At 42.4% G+C, this 25,904-nt stretch overlaps 1 protein-coding gene across 3 annotated transcripts in view; it reads left to right on the top strand.

The window, feature by feature from the left end:
* The window catches only part of TBC1D20 (TBC1 domain family member 20), a 37,586-nt gene extending 22,789 nt beyond the window's left edge, over window positions 1-14,797 (top strand). For all 3 annotated transcript variants that reach the window (XM_043987576.1, XM_043987575.1, XM_043987577.1), the window contains exons 4-8: window positions 5,221-5,407; window positions 5,583-5,684; window positions 8,608-8,749; window positions 11,664-11,848; window positions 12,247-14,797. In XM_043987576.1, coding sequence (XP_043843511.1) covers window positions 5,221-5,407; window positions 5,583-5,684; window positions 8,608-8,749; window positions 11,664-11,848; window positions 12,247-12,502 — 872 coding nt within the window. In that variant the 3' untranslated portion in view covers window positions 12,503-14,797. The remainder of the gene's footprint in view (window positions 1-5,220; window positions 5,408-5,582; window positions 5,685-8,607; window positions 8,750-11,663; window positions 11,849-12,246) is intronic.
* The last annotated feature ends 11,107 nt before the right edge of the window (window positions 14,798-25,904 follow it).

The raw sequence follows: 25,904 nt of genomic DNA, 5'->3' as shown, positions 1-25,904 counted from the left end.
CAACTATCAATAATTTACTCACTTACTAATGTTATTGTAGTAGGTTGAGTTGATTTGCATCTTTCACTTCTCTTCTATGTATCCTCAAGAATACACCATTCTTTGTTGACGTGGAGTTACACATGGGAGGGTGCTGAGATATTTGACCTAAATGTTTTGCCAGTTCTATTCAGGCTCTGATAGCACTTGCTTTCTCATTCACTATACCTGTATTCTTTGACTGACAATAAGGCAGCACAGGTGTTTAAGGTCTTACAGTTTGAGGTTCATTTGGGACACACTTCCTGCATTAAGAGGAGCAGAGAAAAGAAGGGAAGCTGAACCACTCCATTGACAGAGCTGGCTGCTGAAGGAATAACATATGTTCCTGTCCCGTCCCCCACCATAACCTTTCCTCCAGCAGTGTATTATCACTCTACTAGTATGCTGTACAGTAGAGAGGACTTGTATATCCAGGAGCACATTGTAGTATTACTGGCAATGTGTTAAAACATTTGTTTTCTATAAACTCCAAACCCAAAGCCTCAAAAAAAAAGGATACTAGATATTGGGTATGTCACTTAAAACACAAGATAAGACAAACGTTGTACAAATATAATAGCATCAGAGAACATAAATTCATAGAATTCAATGTCCCCTAATCCACCAAACATGCAGGGTGCAAACAGTGTAAATAGTATTCATGTGCTTCAGGGTCTGGTTGTGAGAAAATATCTGCCCAGTCCCCCATGTCAGTGAGTTAGCATGATCTCCCACTAAAGCAGTTAGGTGAGGGTGGATAAAAGACTTGGGTAATAAAAGCTGCAGGTCAATGGGGACAAAACCTTTGCATCTGGAGTTTGTCCTGAGGCTGGGGTCCCCTGTACTTTCAACTCATAGAGGCTGAGAACTCTCTGTCTTGGGAAACTGCAGCAGAAGGGGAAGAGACTAAAGAGTTTGGATGCCAGGCAAGGGAGTTTACTCAGGGGAACTAGACACTGAACAGTTTGGGGTTGAAGAGTGACATGGCCAGATTACACATTACACTGTTAAGAAGCTCTCATGGTTATCTAAGCAGGGTCTGTACAAAGGTGGAAATAGTGGGAATAGAGAAGAGGGGAACAGATGTAAGAGGTGCTGTCAAGATAAAATTAATGGGAATTGACAGCTGATTGAAAGTAAGAGTAGAATCAGAGTCCACAGTTGGGAACATTACAGTCATAAAAAAAGTTTGAATGGGGATAACAGAAACAGAAATGAAGTTAAAAGAGTAGGTTTAGTGAGAAGTTTAGCATTTCTTTCCATTGTGATTGTAGACAACAAACCATAGTAGTAGGTGTATCTATGACTTTGTCACCTCTAAAAATCATAGATATTTTCATATCACATTACAGTTGTTGCAAATACCTCAAGTGTGGTTTATATTCATCACTACTTTGAAATATTTTGATAATTATTTCTATATAATTCTATGTATTTTATACATTAAGAAACCATTATTCTGAGAAGAGATAGTAGATATTACCATATTGCTAAAAGGATCCATGACAAAAATGTTAAGAACCCCTTCCATAGGTCCTACAAAGAGTAAGTGGCATTAGTCACTTAGATAAGGATTGAAAGAGTCAGGTTTTCGAGAAAACCTACTCTGATAGACCCATGGATCTTTGAAGTATAAAACTTAACAAATATTATCTGTGTGTGTGTGTGTGTGTGTGTGTGTGTGTGTGTGTGTGTGTATTTTTTCCTATCTTTAAAGAAATGTTAAAGGTACAGAATATAATCAAAGCAGTATTATACGATGTGGTCCCTATCCTTAAGGAATTTACTGACTAGCAGTTTTGACACAACAGGTACACAAATAACAACATGAAGAGAATACACAAACCAAGCCTCATGTGAGGTTCAGGGAAGGAAAATAGCTGAAATAATTTAATAGAGATTAATAATAACTTAAACCATACATGAATCCAAAGAATCAACTTTAGCAGTACAAAATGAAGAGACATAGCAAGATCTGGAAAAGATCTGGGAGTTTTAATAGATTGCGTGTTCACTATGAGCCAGTGATGTGGTATAGCAGCAAAGTAAACTAGTGTGATCTTAGACTGAATTAAGAGAAGCTTAATATCCAGCAGTAAAGAGGATTGTTTACTCCTTGGTCAAACCATAGTTGTAGTTGTGTTCATTTCTGCACACCATATGCTAGAGAGAACAGCCAAAATGATAACAGACCGGGGGCAGCTAGATGGCGCAGTGGTTAAAGCACCGGCCCTGGATTCAGGAGTACCTGAGTTCAAATCTGGCCTCAGACACTTGACACTTACTAGCTGTGTGACCCTGGGCAAGTCACTTAACCCCCATTGCCTAAAAACAAAACAAAACAAAACAAAAATGATAACAGACCTTGAGTTTATCCTGTAGGAAGGTCATTTGAACAAACTGGTGTGAGATTAAAATGAATATTAGATCATAAATCTACCCTACTTAACCTTTCCCTTAATTTATCTCCCAGACTAGTAAATAGAAGAAGCTTCTGGTTTTCTAGATAGAGCCTTTATTGTATGGTAGTCACAAGGTGATGTTGATTTAGAAGGATAGGAAAGTAGAAATACAATACAAATCGTCTTAAGTCTAGGCTTAGTCTATATTCTGTATAAAACTCACCAAAAGCCGAAGGCCACCTTTGGGGAGAGAGACCGAGTCAAGCGCGTGATGTTAACCGAGAGCCGGGCCGAGTCAAACTCCAGTCCGCGTCTGTCTGTGCAGCGCAGCCAGGAGACCAGCAGAGCAGGAAAAAAGGCCCCACTTCCATTCTCTCCTCGCCTTTTAAGCTCGCACCCCGGAAGTCGAGTGCTCAGCAGGCAATCTGGCCTGCATCGCAGGCAGACTGGTGTGCGTAGCTCATGCTGTTGGTCTCCTCCCCAAAAGGGTGGTCCTAAAAAAAAAAACTGGCTTCTCTCCATTATCTAACCGACTGTTAAAACTTTTTACCACACTGGGGATGTCGAGCCTGGAAAGAGAAGAGACTGTGTTGAGAACTGTCTTCAAGGGGTTTTTCTCATGGATGAAGAAGGATTAAACTTGGTCTGCAGAAATAAGTACTATGAATGGAAGGTGGAAAGAGGTATTTGTGTTTGATACGGGGGAAGTCCCTAACATATCACTGCTCAAAAGTCTATCAGGCTGCCTTGAAGGGGCTGGCTTCCCCCTCACTGGAGGCCTTCATGAGAAGGCTGTATGATCAATTGTTGGATAAATTGAAGAGAGGATTCTTGTTTAGGTCTGGATTGAACTAGATAGTCACTAGGGTTCCTTTCAATTCTGAATTTCTATATGAGGTAGAAGATGGGATCAAAGATGTAGTTAGAAGGACTAACTTCAGTTAGGGTAAGGAGTGAAGGAGGAAAGTGTGGGTGATAGTGCTGTGATTTGAAGATGTTAGAGGCAGACTGAGAGTCATTAAATCCCATCAGTCTTCACAGTGAAATAGATCGCTATAAGTCTGAGATTCGGGGTTAGGATTGTGCAAGAGAGAAGAGGTTTGGAATAGATGTGGAGAATGAAATATAAGGAGTGAATAAGGGTGAAGTGGGTTTGTCAGGCAACATCAAAGACCCAATTGAGATTGTTGCATAGCCTGGCTTAATGATTTTTCTCTTTCTCTAGCAGTACGCAGCAGCTCAGTGACAGAAACAGAAAAATAAGATAATTGAGACAACCCTGGAATGGGACTTTGCAACTAAGGAATAGCAGAAGGTCAGGGGGATAAGGAATCCTGGAGCTATATCTAGTGAAACATGAAAATGACCAACTTTGGGACCAAGGCTGGGGTATAGAATCAAGCCAAGCCAGAATGGGACAGTTGGACTGAGAAAATAAATAGGGATCAAGGGATTGGAAGTTGATAAGTATGAAGTTAATGTGAATGAGAGAGTGAGTGGGAAGAGTGGAATAATGGGAGTCTAATAGAAAGTTATTAGCCTAAAATAAAAATATTCAGTAAGAGTTGTTTATTAGGCATCTGCTGTGTGTGAGGCATTGTGCTTTGTATTGAGGACTCAAAAACAAAAAAGAAATGGCTACTACCCTCCAGAAATTTGCGTTAGGTTCCATATATGCTACTCTCGTGAACTGGGCAGGAATTAGACCAGATAATCCCTAAAGTCCCTTCTAACGCAAGGATTCTGTGAAACGCGGGATGGTGCCTACCCCAGTGCTTTGCTTTGGAAGGAGCAGGCAGCCTTGTTGGCCTTGGTTTGTAGCATTCTGTCCCAACAATAGCTTCCACTCTGGGACCTCCAAGCTCTTCCTGGCAGCCATGGTGTAGAGGCTATATGCAGGGACACATAATTATATATCACTTGAAGGCTTGCAAAGTGCTTTATAAATATCTCATTTGATCCTCACAACAACCCTGGGAGGTGGGTGCTCTTATTATCTTCATTTTACAGATGAGGAAATTGAGACAGACATAATTAAATGACTTATGGAGAGTCACATAGCTAGTAATTATCTGTGGCTGAATTTGAACTCAGATCTTCATGACTCCACTGGATAACGTTGCCTGTATATACAAATAATAATAACATAAAATAGAACAGAAGTACAAAGTATTCTGTGAGATCTGAAGAAGGGAAGCAGAGAAGGCTTCTGGAGGCTTTGGCTTTTGGGCCGATTTGAAAAATGGGTGAGATTTCAGCAGGCAGAGATGGGGCATAGGGAATGTAGAGAAGAAGCACAGGAGTCCAGAAATAGAAAACCATGGGGGCTGCACATGGAAGAGAGCAGGTAGTCCATTTTACTGGCTGGAGCATAGAGTAGAAGGATGTGGGATAGGCCCGAGATAAAGCTACAAATTTGAGTTGGCACTGGGCTGTGCAGAGCATTTACTCCCAAGCTAAGGAATTTGAATTTTATGCTGTAGGCAGTGACCCATTCAGGAATTTGGATCATAATCATATTTGTTCATAAAGAAGATTAATTTGGCTACTTTGTGTTGGATGGATTGAAGCCAGAGAAAATGGAGCCGGGAGTGGGGGGGGGGGCGGCCTCGTACAGTGGTCTAGAAGTTAGTCACAAGGACCATTGTGGGGTGTTGGCAGTGACATTCATTGCTTGATTACACACTTCTGTGAAAGCTGCCATTCTGTACTTGGGCAAGCTGACTCTGCTCCTTCTTCCTTTTCTTGCTCTTTGGCTATTTGCCATGTCCATGTGCTTCTCTCTCTCCGTCTCTAGGCATGCCTAGTGAACAAAGAGAAGGGCTCCAGGAGGAGTTGATTGACATCATTTTGTATGTTCTGGAGCGAAATCCCCAGCTGCACTACTACCAGGGCTACCATGACATCGTGGTCACCTTCCTGCTTGTTGTTGGGGAGAGGCTGGCAGCATCACTAGTGGAGAAGCTCTCTACCCACCACCTCAGGTATCTTGCCAGGGACCTGTAAGAATATGAGAGTTACCTTTTCTACCTACTTGGGCTTAGAAAAAAAACTGTTTCTGCCTGAGGTCATTACTGCTCCATTTGCTGCATGGGTTAACCTTAGCCAGGCTTAATCTGACTTTGGCCTGACCAGACTCTTTTCTCTTGTCTCACCTAGGGATTTCATGGACCCAACAATGGACAATACCAAGCATATATTAAACTACCTGATGCCCATCATAGATCAGGTGAATCCAGAGCTCCATGACTTCATGCAGAGGTATACAATGTGGCCTCCCCAATTGTTCCCTCTTCAGGGAATCCAAACCTATTTCATGATCAGCTTAAATTTGTGTTAATTAGTATGGTGGGGGCAGTTCCTACTTTGTTTCATGCTTAACAGACAAACTCATTGAACTCATGGACATCATAAAATTGCTCAGGCATAGGATTTTTTCCCAAGTAATTCTCAGTCCAAGTAATAGAAAGTACCTTTGCAAATTAAGTATGGATTTATTTCCCCACTTGTTTAGATTTCTAAAAAGCCACTATTGGCCATTAGGTATTATATGTAGGAGAATGAATTCAGTTACATTTAGCAGATTTGTTAAACACCTACTATGTTGAAAGCAAGAGTGCTAGATTCAGGAATAACATAAACCAAAAAAAGCAGCAGTCCCTGCCCTCAAGAAACTTGTATTCCTGTGGGGGAATATAACAGGTATGCAGACCAATAAATACAAGGTAATGTGAGGAGGGGAGATCATAAATTATTTGGGCAAGTGGCAGGGAGGGGGATCAGAGAAGGCTCTGTCTTGTGGAAGAGATGACTCCTGAGCTGAACAGTCAGGGGAAGATAAGGATTCTGAGAAGTAGAGATGAAAAAGGCAATACATTGTGGGCTTGGAGGATAGCTTGTGCAAATCCATGGAGGCAAAGGAAGCAGTGCTGAATTCAGGGAACAGCTAGTAGTCCAGCCAAAAGTATTGGGAAGGGGGCAGCTAGGTAGCGCAGTGGATAAAGCACTGGCCCTGGATTCAGGAAGACCTGAGTTCAAATTTGACCTCAGACACTTGACACTTACTAGCTGTGTGACCCTGGGCAAGTCACTTAACTCCTGTTGTCCCGCAAAAAAACCCAAAAACAAAAGTATTGGGAAGTGAAACTAGAAAGGTTGGTTTTAGCCAGATTGTGAGGGTTGAGCTTATATTTATCCTAAAGGTATTCAGGTGCCACAGAAGACATTTTGAATAGAGAAGCTATATAGTAAGACTTGTGCCTTAGCAATATTATTTTGGTGGCTGTATGGAGTGTGGGTTGGGGAGAGAAAAGACAAAAATCACAAGGCCACTTAAACTAGTCCAAACAAAAGGTGGTTAGGGCTGGAACTGCTGACATAGCACAAGTGAAGAGAAGGAGACGTGTTAGAGAAATAATAGAGGTTGAGCTGTCAACTCCTGTCAGCTGTTGAATAGAGGTGAGAAGGGAAAGGGAAAAGGCAAAGACAGCTCCAAGGCTGGGAACCTGACTGACTAGGAAAGTGTGGTATCCTCCACAGGAATAAGGGAAATGCTGTGGAGGGAAGTGTAACAGTAATAAGTGCTGCCCAAGCCTCAGAATAACAGATTTGAGTACTGTCAGAAGGTAATTGAAGATACAGTCTCTCAAAAAATGGTGGGAATAGAAATACTTGACTTGAATTTTTGTCCTCTGTGTTTTAAATTTGTAAACCAGTTAGGGAGTGGCATAGTGCCATCAGCTGCTTTGTGAAACATAATGACTATGGCTGATACTTATACAGTCTTTTTTATTGTTTATAAAACCCTTTCCTTGAAACAGTCTTTTAAGATAGTTCATTTAAATACATTATAAGGAAACTGGGCCTGGGGGCAGGTAGGTGTGGATAAAGTGAATAAAGCTCCAGCCCTGGATTCAGGAGGACCTGAGTTCAAACGTCGCCTCAGATACTTGACACTTACTAGCTGTTTGACTCTGGGCAAGTCACTTAACCTTCATTGCCCCACGCAAAAAAAGAAAGAAAGAAAGAAAGAAAGAAAGAAAGAAATTGGGCCTGTGGTCACAAGTGGTAGAGCCAGGCTGGAATCCAAGTCTTTGGACTATAAGTCCAATACTGTTTCTACTGTTCTTCAACTATCTCCTCCTCTGCCCTCACAAAACCAAACCAAACTGAAAAACCTCACCTTTATATGGTATTTTGCTATCCTTATGATAGCCATGCAAGGTTGTTAGTGCAAGAATTAGTATTCTCATTTTAACAGTAGTATCTAATAGCTAACATTTCTATAGCAGTTTCTATGAACTAGGCAGTGCTGAGAGCTTTACAGTTATTATCTCATTTGATCCTCACAACAGCTCTTGGAGGTAGGTGCTATTATTATCCCCATTTTACAGATGAAGAAAATGAGGCACACAGAGGTTGTACTTGCCCAGGGCCACATAGCTAGGAAGTATCTGAGGCCAGATTTGATCTCAGTTCTTCCTGATTCCAGGCCCATCACTATTCACTGCCACTACCTAGCTGCCTCACCTTATAGCTAGTTGCCTAATTCTACAAATTAAAAAGTTGTGACTCAGATGAGAAATAATTTACCAATATCACATAGCCGGTAGAACTGGAACTTGGGTCCTTTGACTCTTAGTCTGGTGTTCATTCCACTATATCATAAAGTCTTTTTTGAAGCAAAATAACTGGGACCCATAATATATCAGGGGAGCATCACAGGATTGTGTTGGAGAAATTAGGGAAGGGAAGAGAACAAGAATTTATTAAGCCCCTAAGTCACTTTGCTAAGCAATTTACACATATCTCATTTGATCCTCATGACAACCAGGTGCAATTATTTATCCCCATTTTATAATTGGGCAAACTGAACCATACAGAAGGTAAGTAATTTACCCAGAGACACAGCTAGGAAGTGTCTGAAACTGGATTTAATTCAAGTCTTCCTGATCCTAGGCCCAGAAGTCATTGTATCATCAAGCTTCCACTAACATTACTGTTATAACCTTGGATACTGAAGTCTTAGGGAATACAACTTATTCCATGATGGAGAAAGTTGCTAGAAAACCTATTTCTCAAGTAAATGTCTCACCAAATCTGAGGCTGGGGAAGCCAGAAAGGGAGGAAAGATGTGAAGGAAGCTGCAGCAGAATCTAACAACTGGATTTCCTTTGACTCTTAGTGCTGAGGTGGGGACCATCTTTGCACTCAGCTGGCTGATCACCTGGTTTGGTCATGTCCTATCTGACTTCAGGCATGTGGTACGGTTGTATGACTTCTTCCTGGCCTGCCACCCACTGATGCCCATTTACTTTGCTGCTGTGGTAAGTATTAGTCATAAGTCTATGACATACATAGAATTCCAGTGACTTCCCTTGGAAAGGGTCAGTTAGGAAGGATCTTATTCCACTTTCAGGAGCAAAAATACCTGGGAGTGGAGCTAGACATGTTCCTCTGAGTCCCAAGTAAGGTGTTTCTCCCTTTTTTCATGTTTCCTTCCACCTAGATTAGGGGAAGAGGAAAAGTAGTTCCATTTCTAGGGCATTCTCTCCCCCTTTTTAAAGAATTCTTTTTTGCAAGCAATTTTTATCCTTTACATTGCCTCTCCAGTATTCAGATGCAAATTCTTGAATTGGCCATGTTCAAAAATGCATCTTATTCTAGATTTTAAGTCCATCTCCTCTCTGTTAGAAGATAGGTGGTGATGGGGCGGCTAGGTGGCGCGGTGGATAAAGCACTGACCTTGGACTCAGGAGGACTTGAGTGCAAATTTGACCTCAGACACTTGACACACACTAGCTGTGTGACCCTGGGCAAGTCACTTAACCCCAACTGCCTTACCAAAAAAAAACAAAAACAAAACAAAAGAAGATGGATGGTGTGATTTGTCAGTTTTGATTTAGCATTGCATTAATTGGAGTATTTTGTTGCTGTCATTGTGTCAGTTGGCTCCTAGTTCTGCTCATTTTATTCTGTATCATTTGATAAAGAATTCCCTAGTGTCTTCTGAAGTTATCCATTTCATCACTTTGTATAGCATGGTAATATTCCATTACATTCATAGACCACAGTTTGTTTAGCCATTCCCAAAGAGTTGGGTAACCCCACTTTCAGGTTAGGGGCTACTACGAAAAGAGCTGCTATAAACATTTTTGTAGACATGGGGTTTTTTAATTTTCCTTTGATCTCTTTGGGGTAGAGGTCTAGTAATGGTTTATTTGGGTCAAAGAGTATGTATGCCCAGTATAGTAAATTTGGGGACATAGTTCCAAATCACTTTCCAGAATGACTGAACCATGCACAACTCTACTTTTTTTAAAAATAAAAGTATTTTATTATTTTCCAGTTACATATAAGGATAGTTTTCAACATTGTTTTCATAGGATTTTTAATTTCAAAATTTTCATCCATCCTCCCTTCCTCCCTCCTCCCCAAGACAGAAAGCAATCTGATATAGGTTATATATGTGCAATCACATTAAACCTATTTCTGCATTAGTTATCTTGTGAAAAGATTCAGAGCACAAGGGAAAAACCTCAAAAAAGAAGGGAAAAAACAGCAAAAGTAGAAATAGTATGGTTCAATCTGCATTCATAATCCACAGTTCTTTTTTCTGGGTGTTGAGAACATTTTCCATCATGAGTTCTTTGAAATTGTTTTGGATCGTTGCACTGCTGAGAAGAGCCACATTTATCCCCATTGTTCATCACACAATGGTGGCACAGCTCTACTTTCAGTGCTCTTATGTGCCTTGGTTTGCACCATAATTCACAGGTTCCAGTGAGTACAAGATGGAAAAGAATAAGGTGTGGGAATATAAATAAAAACCTGGACTTACATGAACTGATTCTTAGTGAAGTAAGCAGAACCAAGAGAACATTGTACACAGTAACAGCAGTATTTTATGATGATCAACTGTGAATGACTTAGCTAATCTCAGCAGTACAGTGATCCAAGACAATCCCAAAGGACTCATGATGAAAAATACTATCTACCTCTAGAGAAAGAACTGATACAGATCAAATCATACCATTTTTCACTTTTGTTTTTTCATGTTTTGTTTTGTTTTGTTTTTTTGTGGGGGCAGTTAGTTTCTTCTTTTATAGCCCGATGAGTATGGAAATATGTTTTACATGATTGCACATAATATAACCTATATCAAATTGCTTACTGGCCTAGGGAGGGAGGAAAAAATTTGGAACTCAACATTTTAAAAAAATTTAATGTTAAAAATTTTCTGTACATGTAATTTGAAAATGACATGTAAAATAAAATAAAAATAAAATATCCCAAAAAAGTGAGTTTGAAAATAAAAAAAAAAGGACAGATCTACTATCCTATCCACATCAGCACAGAGAGGAGGAGGCATTCAATGGAAATCATTTCTGCTGTGGGTGAATTCAGTGTTTCAACCTCTCCTCCTCCCTTCTGTTTTTCTTAAAAGAATTGCTTTTGGTTTCTAAATAAGTATTTGGGGAGGCAACTTGACCCATTGTACTCAAAAAGGACTTATTTAGGTATTCACACAGTGTAAGCCTCTAGCAAGAAGGCTCTTTCCCTATCTAGTAATGGTAATAATAATAATAACAATAATAATGAGTTAGCATTTATATTGAGCTTTAAGGTTACAGAGTACTTTATATCTATTATCTCATTTGATCTTTACAAGAAGCTGAGAGGTAAATACTGTTATTGCCCTTTTTACACATGAGGAAACCGAGGCAGACTTCCTCAAGTCACTTGCACAGCTAGTAAGTGTCAGAATCTGCATTTGAACTCAGGTCTTCCCAACTCCAGGTCCATCATCCTATCCATTGTGTCAAGCTGCCTCATTAAGATAGCAGTATTTCTAGTCCTGTCAACACTGAAACTCACATGATATAATAGCAAACATTTATGAAGGGCTTATTATATGCTCAGAACTTATTTGATCCTCATAACTGCCCTGAGAGATGGGTGCTATTATTACCCCCATTTTACAGATGAAGAAACTGAGGTACACACAATGTTAAGTGAGTTGCCCAGGGTCACACGGCTAGGAATTATATCTGAGGCCAGCTTTAAACTTGGGTCTTCCTGATTCCCAGCCTTGTGCTCCATCCACTACTCCACCTATGGGTATTATGATTCTCAAGAACTTTTGGAAGAGTCTTTTCCATGACTAATATAAATCTGTCTTCAAGGAGAATGGTCTTTCCTCAGGTCTTCACTGCATGATTTCTGGCTTTATCTCTGTAGATTGTGTTGTATCGAGAGCAAGAAGTCCTTGATTGTGAGTGTGACATGGCCTCTGTTCACCACCTCTTGTCCCAAATCCCTCAAGACTTGCCCTATGAAACCCTCATCAGTAGAGCCGGAGATCTCTTCGTTCAGTTTCCTCCATCTGAACTTGCCAGAGAGGTAGCTCAACAGCAAGCTGAAAGGTGAGTGAGTACATGATACCAGATGATGTGGAAGTATTTCCTGGACAGAATAGTATTGAAAAAAGGATGTTTTTGTGGAAATTTTGGTTCCAGAGACCTAGACATGGATAGCTGAATTCCCATTTTAAACTGGTCCTTTGTTGTTGTTGTTTTGGTTTGTTTTGGTTTTGTGAGGCAATTGGGGTTAAGTAACTTGCCCAGGGTCACACAGCTAGTAAGTGTCAAGTGTCTGAGACTGGATTTGAACTCAGGTACTCCTGAATCCAGGGCCAGTGTGCTGTATCCACTGCGCCACCTAGTTGCCCCTAGACTGGTTCTTTTAAGGGAAAGATGTGCAAAATCTATCTTTCCATTTTACCCCCTACACAAATTCTCATCTCCATCACTTTCCTTTGCAGAACAGCAGCCTCTACTTTTAAAGACTTTGAGCTAGCATCTGCCCAGCAAAGGCCAGACATGGTATTGCGGCAACGCTTCCGAGGGTTCTTGCAGCCTGATGATCGGACAAAAAATATCCTGACCAAACCAAGGACCAATCGCTTTGTGAAGTTGGCAGTGATGGGGCTGACAGTGGCTCTGGGAGCGGCTGCGTTAGCAGTGGTGAAGAGTGCCCTTGAGTGGGCCCCTAAATTTCAACTACAGCTATTTCCCTGACAACTGGGGAGGAGGCTCCTGTTATTTTAAATTAAGCTTCTCACCCTTCCATGGGAAGATTGAGAGGAAGTCAGCATTCCTTTATTAAAAGGGTTTATGTCAAGGGTTTTCTATCCCCACCACCCTACCTACCCTGTCCATGATTTGCCTTTGCTTCAGGGGCTAATGGAAGGGTCTGCCTAACACCAAGGGCTTTTTAGGGCCATGGTATTAAATCTCTTTATCTCTCTGGTCATTAGGCAATGGGTTTCTTATTGGGCAGTTGTCTGCCATCTTCCCCTAGGACAGGGGAATTGAGTTACTTTAACTCCCTTTTGTCTTTGGAGCTCACTTGGATTGGGCTCAGCTGAATTATGGGAGACCAGTAGTAACTTGAGCCACTGCAAGCCTACTGTCTTTAATGCAGGGGCTTCTCTTGCCTCTCTTCCTTTTTATACAAGGGAGGAAGGAACCATCACAGTAGATGAGTGGTTGAAAGAAAGATGAGCAAAAGCCAGGGAAGGTCTGCAGGTATTCAGTTAGAGAACAGAGCAAGTTCTTAAACAGAACTGTTCATAAGGTCCTGATAATCCATTGGCCACCATACTTCTTTCCATGTTCACTCTCTGAGGTCTCCTATCAGTGAAGCTTTGACATGACCCAGTTAGCCAAGAATTCAGTGTTATTTTTTTTCCATCTTCCCATTGCAGTTGATTGAGAAACAAAGGGACAGGTATGAAATAGGTCACTGGGCAAATCCTACCTATTCCCAGCCCAGGGATCCCTTGGGCACATTGTCAAGCATAAATGGGTAATGATTGTTTGGATTCAGTTCTGAGTTGATCTTGTCCTCTCTTCTCTCTGTTCCCCAGCCCCTGAGCCACATATATGGCTTATAAAAGCCATGGTTATTACTATTTTTGGAATATACATATAAACTTGCTTTACAGATGCTCTTTGTCCATGGAAAAAGAGCTTCTACTTCAGAGGGTAAACATGAGGCCCTGAAAACTACTTGCCATTGAGTGTTTTTGTATGTCAGCCCAAATTAATATTGGTAAACAGCCCAAACCCCCCCATGAAACCCAGTTCCCTCAGTATGTCATGTCTTGGGCTTTTCTCTGGTCCCTCCTTCATCCCCAAAAGAAACACCCACTCACTACCTCTTTATCACTTCATGGGTTTAGTTCTAACTTTCACCCAGGCAATTTCTTATTTTGTAGGAAATATTGCTAGAAATTGGCCATTCCTTCAGGAGGGACAAATTGCAGTCTCTGTGGAGCTCAGCAGGACCCTGGAGGAATCAAACCCAAGCTCCCATACTTGTGGCACTAGATGTGGAAGCAGGTTTAAATCCATCAATCCCTTTAAAAAGTGGCTTTTCCAATACCCAAAGTCAGGTTTATTTTAAATCTGACTCTGGCTAGAAAAAAAGTGCCTTTTCTACTTCTTTAGAGAAACTGGGGTGTCAAATGTTAAACAGCCACTCAGCTGTCTTCCTTTAAATCTTTCCCGTCTCTTCTGCACGACTCTCTTTAACAGGTATTTTGTTACAAGTGACGGTGTCAGATACACTCCCCCTAGTGAATCCTGCTTTCACTCCTTTCTCACCCAGAAACCTTTGCCTGCTCTCACCACGTGGTGGGCATGGGGTGGGTGGTTTATTATTTTTTTTTGGCAGGAGCCTTCCCAAAGGGTAGGCAGGGTGTCAAACATTGAATTTTCACTAAGCACTTTAAAACTAAACGAAACTCTGAAGCAGGATGAAGGGAGGAGGATCCTGTGAAATCCTTCTTAAGGTTTGACAAGAATGGCCAAACCAGGTGATGAGAATCATCCTCAGGGGCTGAGAGGCAGTCTAGCTTTAAGTGGTTGCATTCTACAGGGCCATCCTGATGATTCTGATGACAAAGGAAACTCTCCTTCCTGAGTGAAGAGAGTGGAACCCCACCCAGTTATTATGTCAGCATAAGGGAGGACAGGCCGCATATTAGCCTTTTTCTACAGGGAGGCTGATCTCTCAATATGCTGAAGGTGTTCATTAGTAGGGAACAGGTGTAGTCAGAACCCTAAAATTGTATCAATCCCTCCACCCAGCCCAAAGCCTTCCTGAAAGCAAAAGAAACTAGCTTCTCTCTTCCCCTTATGAAAAAAAGGAAGGAAAGTTCACTTGCCTTGCTCCTTTGTTGAGGCTGAGGATATCCTTTTGCCAACAAGGAAAAAAGCATACTCTCCTATCTTCAGGTGATTTACTTATTCTGTAAAGAATATATATGTGTAAATACAATTTGTACAGATCCCTGTATGAAATAAACAGCCGTGTGTGCTTACTAAACGGTCTCAGCCTTCTCTGTCAATTTACTCCCTATTGTTCCTCCTTTCTGGATGAGCCAGATCTGCAATTCAGGTGACTTCTATCAATCAGTCACCAGTTATTAAGGGCTTACTCCATACCAGGTTCTGTGCTAACCACTGGGGGTACAAAAAGAGGCAAAAGACAGCCCCTGCCTTCAAGGAGCTTACAGTCTAGAGAATTCCCAGAGCCAAGAGATGGAGTGTCTTATTTGTGGAACAAATAGATTGAAGAGTACCTGTTGGGGAGTAGGGTGTTAGAAGACTGGAAAGGTAGGAGGGGGCGAGGTTGGGAAGGGCCTTGAATGCCAAATACCATTTTGTATTTGACCCTGAAGGCAATAGGGAGCCACTGGAGTTTAAGTAGGGGAGTGACATAGTTGGAACTACACTTGAGGAAAATCAGTTTAGTGACTGAATGGAGGTCAGATTGGAGTGGGGAGAGACATGAGGCAGGCTGACCCACTAGCAGGCTCTTGCAGTAATCCATGTGTGAAGTCATGAAGGCCTGAGGGTTGCCTAACAACAGTGAGGGTCCAGATGAGGTTATGTAACATAAATTTGTAGTGCGCCCAGTCAGAGCAATTGCCCAATTTTCTCCTCCTTTGTTCAGCAGCATGTGTGTAGGTGTGAAAGGGACAAATGGTGGGAGTAATCCAAGGCTGAGGTTTGGCTGGCATAATGGACAATATGATAAAAGGGGCTAGCATTTCAAGAGAGGAGGATAGTGTAGAGTGGAATTGGTTCACCAAAGAGTCAAGATGGGGAGGTGAAAATGTCTGGTGCAGGGAAGATGATCTGGAGAGAATTGAGGTATCAAAGGATTGATCACAGTGCAAACAGAGTCAAATTTAAGGAAAGCAGAGCTGAAAAGCCAATAGATTATGGTCACATCAGGGGATTCGAGTCTTACACATAGAGGTGGTACATTTGTGGGGGATGGCAAGATAAAGAGTATGAGCATCTTCTGTGCATGATGGAGGTGGGGTGGAGGAGATGGTCATGGGAACTGAGTAGGTAGAGGAAGTGACGGGTTAGAGTATTTGAGGGAGAATCAGTACGTATGTTGAAGTCCCCTAGTATGAGAGCAGGAATTGGGGAGGAGAGAACAATGATAAGCCAAGTATCAAAGGTATTGAGGAAGGAAAGGGAGTGACTTGGGTATCTGTAGACAACAGTGACCAGGATTTTGATTGGCTGGTAGATATGAGTAGCATGGACCTCGAAGAAGAGGTTACTAAGGGATGGAGGAAGGGGGAGTGGGGAGCAAGGAATATTGTAGCTCCCTCACCTCAACCAGTGAGCTGAGGATAATGAGCGAAGGTGCAGCCAGTACTAGAAAGGGTGGCCAGGGAGGCCGTGTTATCAGGGGGAAGCCAGGTTTCCAATGAGAACTACTAGATGGAAGGAATGGGAGAAGAGATTTAAGATGCAGAGAAATTTGTTGCCTATGGAACAGGCATTCTACAGGACACAGTGAAGGGCTGGGTGAAGTTAGGGTGGTAGAGTGGAAGGGGATGGGTATGAGGAATCAGGTGGTCAGAGGTATAGAACAGGGTTTCAGTGAATATCTGTAGGAATGACTGAATCGCTGGAACATGAAGGGTAGAATGAGGTGTGATAATGTACATCACTAAGTGGAAGGCATCACTCTTCTACCAGCAAAGGACAGGCACAGCAGGAGATGGAAGGCAAGTAAGAGATCCTTAGTAACTTTGGAGAGAGCAGTCTTGGTTGAATGTAAAGGTCAGAAGCCTGATTGCAATTGCAATAGAGATTTTCCACATCCCAGTTGGGAGATTGGGTTGTCCCCCATAATGAAGTGACCAGTCTTTTGGTCACTTCACTGTGTAGGCCGGCATAGCTGGACCATGCCAGGTCAGATGTAGTTCTGTCATTTATTTATCAGGAGATCTCTTAACAAAAGTTGCATGATGCTCTACCTACATCCCTCCTGTTTCTGAAAATTGATACCTATCTATCTATGAATCAACAGCTACCTATGTAATTCCTAGTTGTACTATGTGGGGGAAGGGGCATGGGATTGTTAATGATTAAGGAGACCTGAAGCCTTACGGGATTGTTTACATACATACACATCGTTGAGAGTAGTTTTCTAAAATTTTTTTTTCTTTTTTTTCCTCCCTACATTTTAACCTCCATTTGGCAGCAGGCAGAAGCCCAGAGCTTAGCAGTAAGGCTTTGTCCTAGGGCCGGTTCATTTAGGAATGGTAGAGCAGTTCTGGCATGAGCTGCTGATTAGTACTGCCTGACCAGGCCAGGAGTATAGAAGGAAAGAGTTGCTAAAGAAATGCAAACTCATCCCTTAAGATGGCTTGTCATTGCTTCAAAGCAGGGGTTCTTGGATTTGGGGCCCATGAAGTTTTGAGTTCCAAATTCTTGCCCTCTCTGCCCTCCCCACTCTCTGAGGTGGTAAGCAATCAGATACAGGTTATACATGTGCAGTTATGTAAAACATTACCATTATTAGTCATTTTGTGTAAGAAAACTAGCATAAAAGGAAAAAATGAAAGAGAAAAACAGCATGCTTCAGTCTGTACTCTATCAATATCAGTTCTTTCTTTGGAGGTGGATAGTATGTTTCATCAATAGTCCTTTGGGATTGCCTTGGATCATTGTATTGCTGAGAACAGTTAATTCATTCACAGTTTTTCATCAACCAATATTGCTGACTCTCTGCACAATGTTCTCTTGGTTCTGCTCACTTCACTATATATCAGTTCATATAAGTCTTAACAGGCCTTTCTGAAAGTGTCCTGCTTGTCATTTCTCAAAGTACAATAATATTCCATTATAATCATACCACAGCTTGCTTAGTCATTCCCCAATTGATGGTCATCCCTTTGATTTCCAGTTCTTAGCCACCAAAAAAAAGCTGCTATAAATACTTTTGTACAAATAGGTCTTTTCAGGGGCAGCTAGGTGACTCAGTGGATGAAGCACTAGCCCTGGATTCAAGAGGACCTGAGTTCAAATCCAGCCTCAGACACTTGACACTCACTAGCTGTGTGACTCTAGGAAGTCACTTAACCCTCATTGTCCCACAAAAACAAAAAAAAAACCAAATTGGTCTTTTCCCTTTAGGGGGATGTCTATAGGACATAAACCTAGCAGTGGTATTGCTGGATCAAAGGGTATGCACAGTTTTATAGCCTTTGGGCATACATGAACTTTTAAAAAAATATATTGTGATAATTCTTTCAATGTAATTGTAATCTTTTGCGATCCTATATATTTTTATGCATTTCAAAATGTCTTGAGGAAGGGGTCCATGGGTTTCATCAGATTGCCAGAGGAGTCCACAACAAAGTAAAGTGTAGAGCCCCTGCTTTAGAGCCAAAGACAAGAAACTTCCATTCCTGATCATGCCCTGTGCCTCCAGCCTCCTTTGGGTTCTTTCAAGCCAGTTTGGCACAGCCAAAACAGAAGTCTGTGTACAGATTTTGACTGTACGACTTAACAAGCCATGTGAACACTAGGCAAGGCACTTGGTCTCGCTCTGGACATGTTTTCTCATGTGTAAAATAAAGGCTAATGAGGGGGCAGCTAGATGGCGCAGTGGATAGAGCACCGGCCCTGGAGTCAGGAGTACCTGAGTTCAAATCTGGCCTCAGACACTTAACACTTACTAGCTGTGTGACCCTGGGCAAGTCACTTAACCCCAATTGCCTCACTTAAATTAAAAAAAAAAAATAAGGCTAATGAGGGGGCAGCTAGGTGGTGCAGTGGATAAAGCACTGGCCCTGGATTCAGGAGGACCTGAGTTCAAATCCAGTATCAGAAACTTGACACTAGCTGTGTGACCCTGGGCAAGTCACTTAACCCCCATTGCCCTGCAAAAAGTGATAATAATAATAATAATAAGGCTAATGAGCCAGGAGGCAGATTATCCTGCCTGCCTCACAGGGTAGTTGGTTAGTATCAAGCAAAGTATTGTACAAAACCCTTTGTAAATAATAAGTCAACATAGAAATAGTAGATATTATTATCATTCCATCCCTTTCTTCTCTCCAACTTCCTTACTTCCATAACTTGTACCATGAAAGAACCTTCCAAAGGCCAAGTTATTCAGTGTATCTTTTATGAAGTCTTCCTCAGCTGAGCCTTGAGATTAGTTCTGTCTCCTGGCTGCCAGGAGGGTTGAGACAGCTGGGTAGCTCAGAGAAAAGAGCACCAGGGCCCAGAGTTGGGAAGGACCTTAATTCAAATGCAACCTCAGACACTTAGTGACTGTAACCCTGAACAAGTCACTTAAGAGTTCTCAAAAGAAAAATTGCAAACTATTAACCATAGGAAAGAATGCTCCAAAATCACTAATACTAAGAAAAAATAAAAATCAAAACCCTAAGTTTTCATCTTATACCCTTAAATTGGCAAAGATGGCAGTGGTTAATGTTAGAGAGGTTTTAACAAAATAAACACACTAGTACGTTCTTGGTAGAGCTGTGGATCAGTACAAAAAGCAATTTGGGTTATGCAAATAAGGTAACTAAAATGTCTATTCTTGGTTGGCTTTTTTGTGTGAAAAGGCAATGTTGGTCCTTCCTTATTTATTTTATTTTATTTTATTTATTTATTTTTGTGGGGCAATGGGGGTTAAGTGACTTGCTCAGGGTCACACAGTGAGTAAGTATCAAGTGTCTGAGGCTGGATTTGAACTCAGGTCTTCCTGAATCCAGGGCCAGTGCTTTATCCACTGCGCCACCTAGCTGCCCCCTAAAATGTCTATATTCTTCAACCCACTAGACTTATACCTCAGGGAGGCCATTGATAAGAAGATAGTTCCGGGGCAGTGGATAAAGCACCGGGCCTGGATTCAGCAGGACCTGAGTTCAAATCCAGCCTCAGACACTTGACACTTACTTGCTGTGTGATGCTGGGCAAGTCACTTAACCCTCATTGCCCTGCAAAATAAATAAATAAAAAAGATAAGAGGATAGTTCCCTTATCTACCAAAATATCCATAAGCAGTACTCTTTGTGATAGCAAAGGATTGGAAACATAGTGGATGTCCATCAACTGGGAAATGGCTAACCAAATTGTGGTACATGAGTGTAATAGAATGTCACTGTGTTCTAACAAGTGACAAGTGTGACTAATAGAAAATAGATGGAAGGGTCTGTATGACCTGATGCCGAGAAGTAAGCAGAGCTGAGAAAGTAATATACAGAATGAGTACAACAATGGAAATGGACAGAACCCCCCCCACCACATACACACACACACACACACAAACCCTAAGTGAATATAAAAAATTTACAAAGAACAGGTAAGTACAGCTTGAAAGAAGAAATATGAGAAAATACCCCACGCCTTTGCAGAAGTGGGAGGACCACAAGTGTCGGCGGCCTTTGAACATATTTTCAGATTTTTTTGATATATTGATCAGTTATGTTGATTTCTTTCCTCTTTTTCTTAGTTTGTCTTTCAAAAGTAATGTTCTTGGGGCAGCTAGGTGGCGCAGTGGATAAAGCACCGGCCCTAGATTCAGGAATACCTGAGTTCAAATCCGGCCTCAGACACTTACTAGCTGTGTGACCCTGGGCAAGTCACTTAACCCCCATTGCCCCGCAAAACAAAACAAAACAAAACAAAACAAAAGTAATGTTCTTGGGGCAGCTAGGTGGCGCAGTGGATAAAGCATCAGCTCTGGATTCAGGAGGACCTGAGTTTGAATCTGGCTTTATTCACTTGACACTTACTAGCTGTGTAACCCCGGGCAAGTCACTTAACCCTCATTGCGCCCCCCCCCCCCAAAAAAAAAAAAAGTAATGTTATATGGAATGGCTCTTTGGTGAGGGGGAAAGGGAAGAAGAATAGTGGGGGAAATTATAGTGATGTAAAAAAAGGGATCAATAAAAACTTTTTCTTTTTTTCTTTTTTCTTTTTAAGAGTTGGCTGTTTTTCTTGAATGTCCTGCCTTAGAACTAGAACACTGAAAAATGGACTACAGAATGGGAGAGAGCTGAAAAGGACTGCTCTAGTTTCATGGCCTCAATCCTCTCTGTGCCTCTTAGATGTCACACTAAGGACAGCTTGTGGTGCACTTTGAAAAGCCCTGGGTTTGGCATCGTGGCGCCCTGAGTTCCAATATCAGCTCTCCCACAAACCAACCCGATAACTGTGAGCGAGTTATTTCCCCTCCCTAGGTCCATTTCCTTCTCTGTGAAATGGCCGTAAAGATATTTGTGAAACCAATACTGTTAGGTAGTTAGATAAACACAATAGGAAAATGAATCAGCGTTACTTTCTTTTCCCTTCCAGTGCCTCTAAGTTCTTTACCAAAAAAGCAGGACAGGCCTAAAGATGGGCCTAGCACTGGACCTAGCAAAGAACCTAGCACAGAACCGTAAATGTGAGGAAGGATGAAAGGCAGGAGCAGCTGCCACAGGAGTGCACTGGAATCTCAACCAGGGAGGATCACTTTTACTCTCTGGTTGGGTTTCTTCTATTTTTCAACTCCTAGCCCTTGTGGTTCAGCCACATCCCCTTCCTCTTTCATAAAATATGGCAGTTGTTGACTTCTGTTCTGAGCTCTTACTGCTTTTCCAGCTGTAATGTGGTTGGGAAATTCCCGTGTGATGGATTGTAGCAGAGCCGATGGAACCCAGAAAAGAGCACCCCTCAGGCTTTATGTGATCTTTCCCCTGAGTCCTCATGTCCAAAGCTGAAGACAGCCTGACTTCAGGGCCTGGAACCGCCCCCCCCCACATGCACCTGTTCAATGGGGCCCAGAATTCCAATAATGGGATGGAGCCTTTCATTCCAGTCCCCTCATTGCCACTGTAGAATCACTCATCTCTACAATGAGGCAGTGAATAATTATGAACTTGGAGTCAGGAAGACTCCCAAGATTCTGAGTCACTTATTAGGTTTGTCTGGGCCTCAAACAACTTCCATCCTAAGTTTTGGTTAGGCTGTGATCTGAGCTGGTGGATGGAGTTCCCACATTTGAAGTACTGATACATTTAAATAGTGCTTTGGTTCACAGAGCACAACAACAGAGGCCCCCAGTGTTTATTATCTCTATTTATGGAAGAGAGAGCAGAGGTTTAGAGGCTAAATTACTTGTTGGGGAGCAAACAGCTTTGCTGGAGTTCAACTCAAACCCAAAAAGATTCTTGACTTTTGCCATCCTGCTGTTTCCTGATGAATGAATGTGCAGATGAATGAATGAGCAATCACTCAGTCAGAAAGAAGGAAGAGTGATGAAATTCCTCATGAAGTATCAATGGAATTGATTTTGTGAGAGGAAAGGGCTGGACATGAGGGCCGGGGTAGGGCAAAGTCTGGGTGGGTGGGGGGAGGAGGGATATAGGCAGAACATCTTTTTTTTTCTTCTCTAGCTCACCCTGGGGTTGGCCTTCCTGGTTGTTCTGGTGGCAGAATGTGACAATTGGGGAGGGATGGGGGTTCCCCACTTCCTTTTACCAGTAAGAAGAGTAAACCTGGAGAAAAGTGGTCAAGGCAGGGACGCTGATCTTTCCTCCTCCTTTCCTGGATTTCCTCCCAAACCAGTGCCAGCTGGGGACCAGAAGTACTGGAAGTTGGACGTGCAGTGGCCTGGGATTTGATAGGTCTTTAATTGCCATGCTTAGAGACACTTTTTGTAAAACATCTGTAGCTTGCTCTGGGGGCCAGGTGGGGAATAGGGCGGGGGGGGGGGGGCCCCGGCCTTGCAGCCTGCTGGAAAGGCATCACCTTGGCTATAGGAGGATGGGGGAAGGGGCTCTGTCTTTGAGTGTCTCTTCCTTTCTCTTCCCCCATCTCTCTTCCTTCTTTCCTCTGTCTTCCATTTCCGATCTTTTCCTCCTTTCTCCCCTTTCCAGGATCTCCCCGACTTTCACTGTCTTCCCCCTTCTATCTTTCCTCCTCTCCCATTCTATCTAGAGAAAAACGGAAAGATTCTGGGGAGGCCTTGGAGGAAAATACTCAGGACCCAGAACCTGCTCATGAACAACTTTATTTTTAACTTTTTATTTAAATATTAGGTACTGAATTATTTTATTCATGTATCAAAATATGGCTTCATTTTTTCTTGATTTAATTATTTTATGATTCCACTGCATTCTTTTTTAAAATGTTTCTATTGAAATATTTTTTAAATCACCATAGTTTTCCCTTCCCCTCCCAGAGAGCCACAGCATTATTTTAATCCTAATTTCATCGTATATTTTGTTTCTGAGAGGTGGAGTGAGGTAATGGGTGAAGGACTGTCTCAGGCTGGGAGAATTGGCTTCAGCATGACCTGCACCACACACTGGCTGTATGTATGACCCTGAGCCAGTCACTTCCTCTCAGTGCCCTATGTAATTTTCTAAAATCCTAAATTGTGGATTAGGTGATATAAAGTACCTCATCTGGAGCGGAAATCACAGATCCAGTTTAAAAGGGGGAAAGGGTTTGTTTTGTTTTTACATTACCTTTTCTGAATAGGTACCATTCCAAAAAGCCAACTCTTGTTTAATAGAGATATAGGTTAAAAAAGAAAAAGGAGGGGCAGCTAGGTGGCGCAGTGGATAAAGCACCGGCCCTGAATTCAGGAGTACCTGAGTTCAAATCCGGCCTCAGACACTTAACACTTACTAGCTGTGTGACCCTGGGCAAGTCACTTAACCCCAATTGCCTCACTAAAAAAAAAAAAAAAGGAGACAAAAAGGAGGGTACAATCCTGGAAACTTAGGGGGTGCCCATCAATTTGGGAATGGCTGAACAAATTATGGCATAAATATTATGTGGCTGTAAAAAAAAATGACAAAAGGAATGGTTGAAAAGAAACCGGGGAGTCCCCCCCCCCCCGCAGCTAAGTGGCACAGTAGATAAAGCATCAGCCCTGGATTCAGGAGGACCCGAGTTCAAAAAAAAGCAAAAGCAAAATGAAAAAAAAAGAAAAGAACCCTGGGAAGACTTGGCAAAACTGATGCAGAGCAAAAGAAACATAATCAGAACAACGTATACATTAACAACACTATTATAAAGCCCAAGAAGTGGGGCAACTAGGTGGTGCAGTGGATAAAGCACTGGCCCTGGATTCAGGAGTACCTGAGTTCAAATCCGGCCTCAGACACTTGACACTTACTAGCTGTGTGACCCTGGGCAAGTCACTTAACCCCCATTGCCCCACAAAAAAACAAAAAAGCCCAAGAATTGAAAGCTGCAAGAATTCTGATCAGTGCCATGACCAATGGATGATGAAGTACGTTTACTACCTACTTCTTGGGAGCGAGATGATGGATTCCAGATCTATGATGAAACCCGTATTTTTGGAGAGAGTCAATGTGGGGATTTGTTTTCCTTGCCTATGCATAACTGTGAGAAGAGTTTTGTTTTTCCCTTTTGCAATTTGTGGGAGTAATTAAATAATTCTGAGAGAGGTGAGGCCAAAGGAAAGAGAACCGAGCAGCTCACACAAGTATATGTGATATTCCCCTATTTGTGCAAAGAAAGGAAGGATTTTCCCCAACTTTTTGGCGGCCCAACTAGGCCATTATAAGGATAGCACAGTGCTTTCATTATTGTTCGTTCCATTTCTATTGTCGTCATCTATATGATTTTCCAGTTTGTCTGCATCACCCTGCAATAGTTCAGATGAGTTTTTCCATGCTCCTCTGAATTCTTTGTATTCCTAATTTCTTATGGTGCAAGATGATTCTGTTACATAAATGTACCCTAACTTGGTTAGCCAACCCCCAATTGATGAGCATCTACTTTGCTTCTAGGTCTTTACAGCCACAAAAACAAACAAACAAAATGTTACCGTGAATTTTTTGGTGTATTCATGTCCTTTCTGTCTTTGACATTTGGTGATCCATTTTAATCTACCACCTGGGGTGCTGTGACATAGTACATCCCATCATGCTCTGACTGATAGGAGCTTTTTGGTGGAGAGTATGCTCAACTCAGCTAACCCTTTCATTCCCTTTGTGAAAGTAAAGTTTTAAATGTAGCTATCGATGAAGCCGTCGCTGTTAGGCAGAGATGACTGTTGTTGTTTGTCCCTTGTTTTCAAAGAGGACCAGTGACAACATGGGTGATGTCTTGACTTTCGAGTGAACCGGATTTAAGTGAGGCAGAGTTGCCCAGCGTCATCAACCTCACTCTCTCAGGATCACAGAAGTCCAGCGTCAAGACCAAAGTCAGGACAACCGGTGACAGCCCAGGATGAAGTGGGTGACCTTGGCATCTCTGATGTCTGACCAAGCTCTAAGTGCTTCACAGGGCTTGCTTCAGCTTCCTTCATGGCTGTGGAAACAAATTTCCTCATCCACCGGGGGGAGTCTTCACATGCTTGGGGTGGTCACCAGCAAGTTTCAATTGCCCTCAAACTGGTTTAGCCCGTGTGCCAAGGCAGTTTTACCAGGATGTGGCTGCTGCTCATGCTACAGCTTCTGGGAGCCACCGGTGGGAGCTGGGTGAAGGTGGACAGCAAAGGTGGCTCAGCAGCCCTCCCATCAGAGGTGCTGGGCCTTCTGAACACCCCATACACAGAGACAGCTGAGCGGAGCAGGGCTGGGTGTTCTATTTTGGACATTTTGGTGGGGACCAGAATAGTGATTTCCATGGTATAGGGAACTCCCCACTCTGCAACTGGCAGGTTAAAGTAAATGGCGTGCCCAGGGCTACCAACCCAAGTGTCAGAGGTAGGACCTGAACACAGATCATCCTAATTCCTCTACCCATAGTAAACAATGCCTCTCATGGAGTTTTTGTTTTTGTTTTGCAGGGCAGTGAGGGTTAAGTGACTTGCCCAGGGTCACACAGCTAGTTCTCATGGAGTTTTAATACTGACTTTTTGTTTTGTTTTGTTTTGTTTAGTGAGGCAATTGGGGTTAAGTGACTTGCCCAGGGTCACACAGCTAGTAAGTGTCAAGTGTCTGAGGCCAGATTTGAACTCAGGTCCTCCTGACTCCAGGGCCGGTGCTCTATCCACTGCGCCACCTAGCTGCCCAATACTGACTTTGTTTTTGTTTTTGTTTTTTTGTTTTGCGGGGCAATGGGGGTTAAGTGACTTGCCCAGGGTCACACAGCTAGTAAGTGTCAAGTGTCTGAG

Source organism: Dromiciops gliroides, chromosome 2 (genome assembly GCF_019393635.1).
Source record: "Dromiciops gliroides isolate mDroGli1 chromosome 2, mDroGli1.pri, whole genome shotgun sequence".
In the NCBI taxonomy this organism is placed as follows: domain Eukaryota; kingdom Metazoa; phylum Chordata; class Mammalia; order Microbiotheria; family Microbiotheriidae; genus Dromiciops; species Dromiciops gliroides.
This window is presented reverse-complemented; position numbering and strand designations above follow the sequence as displayed.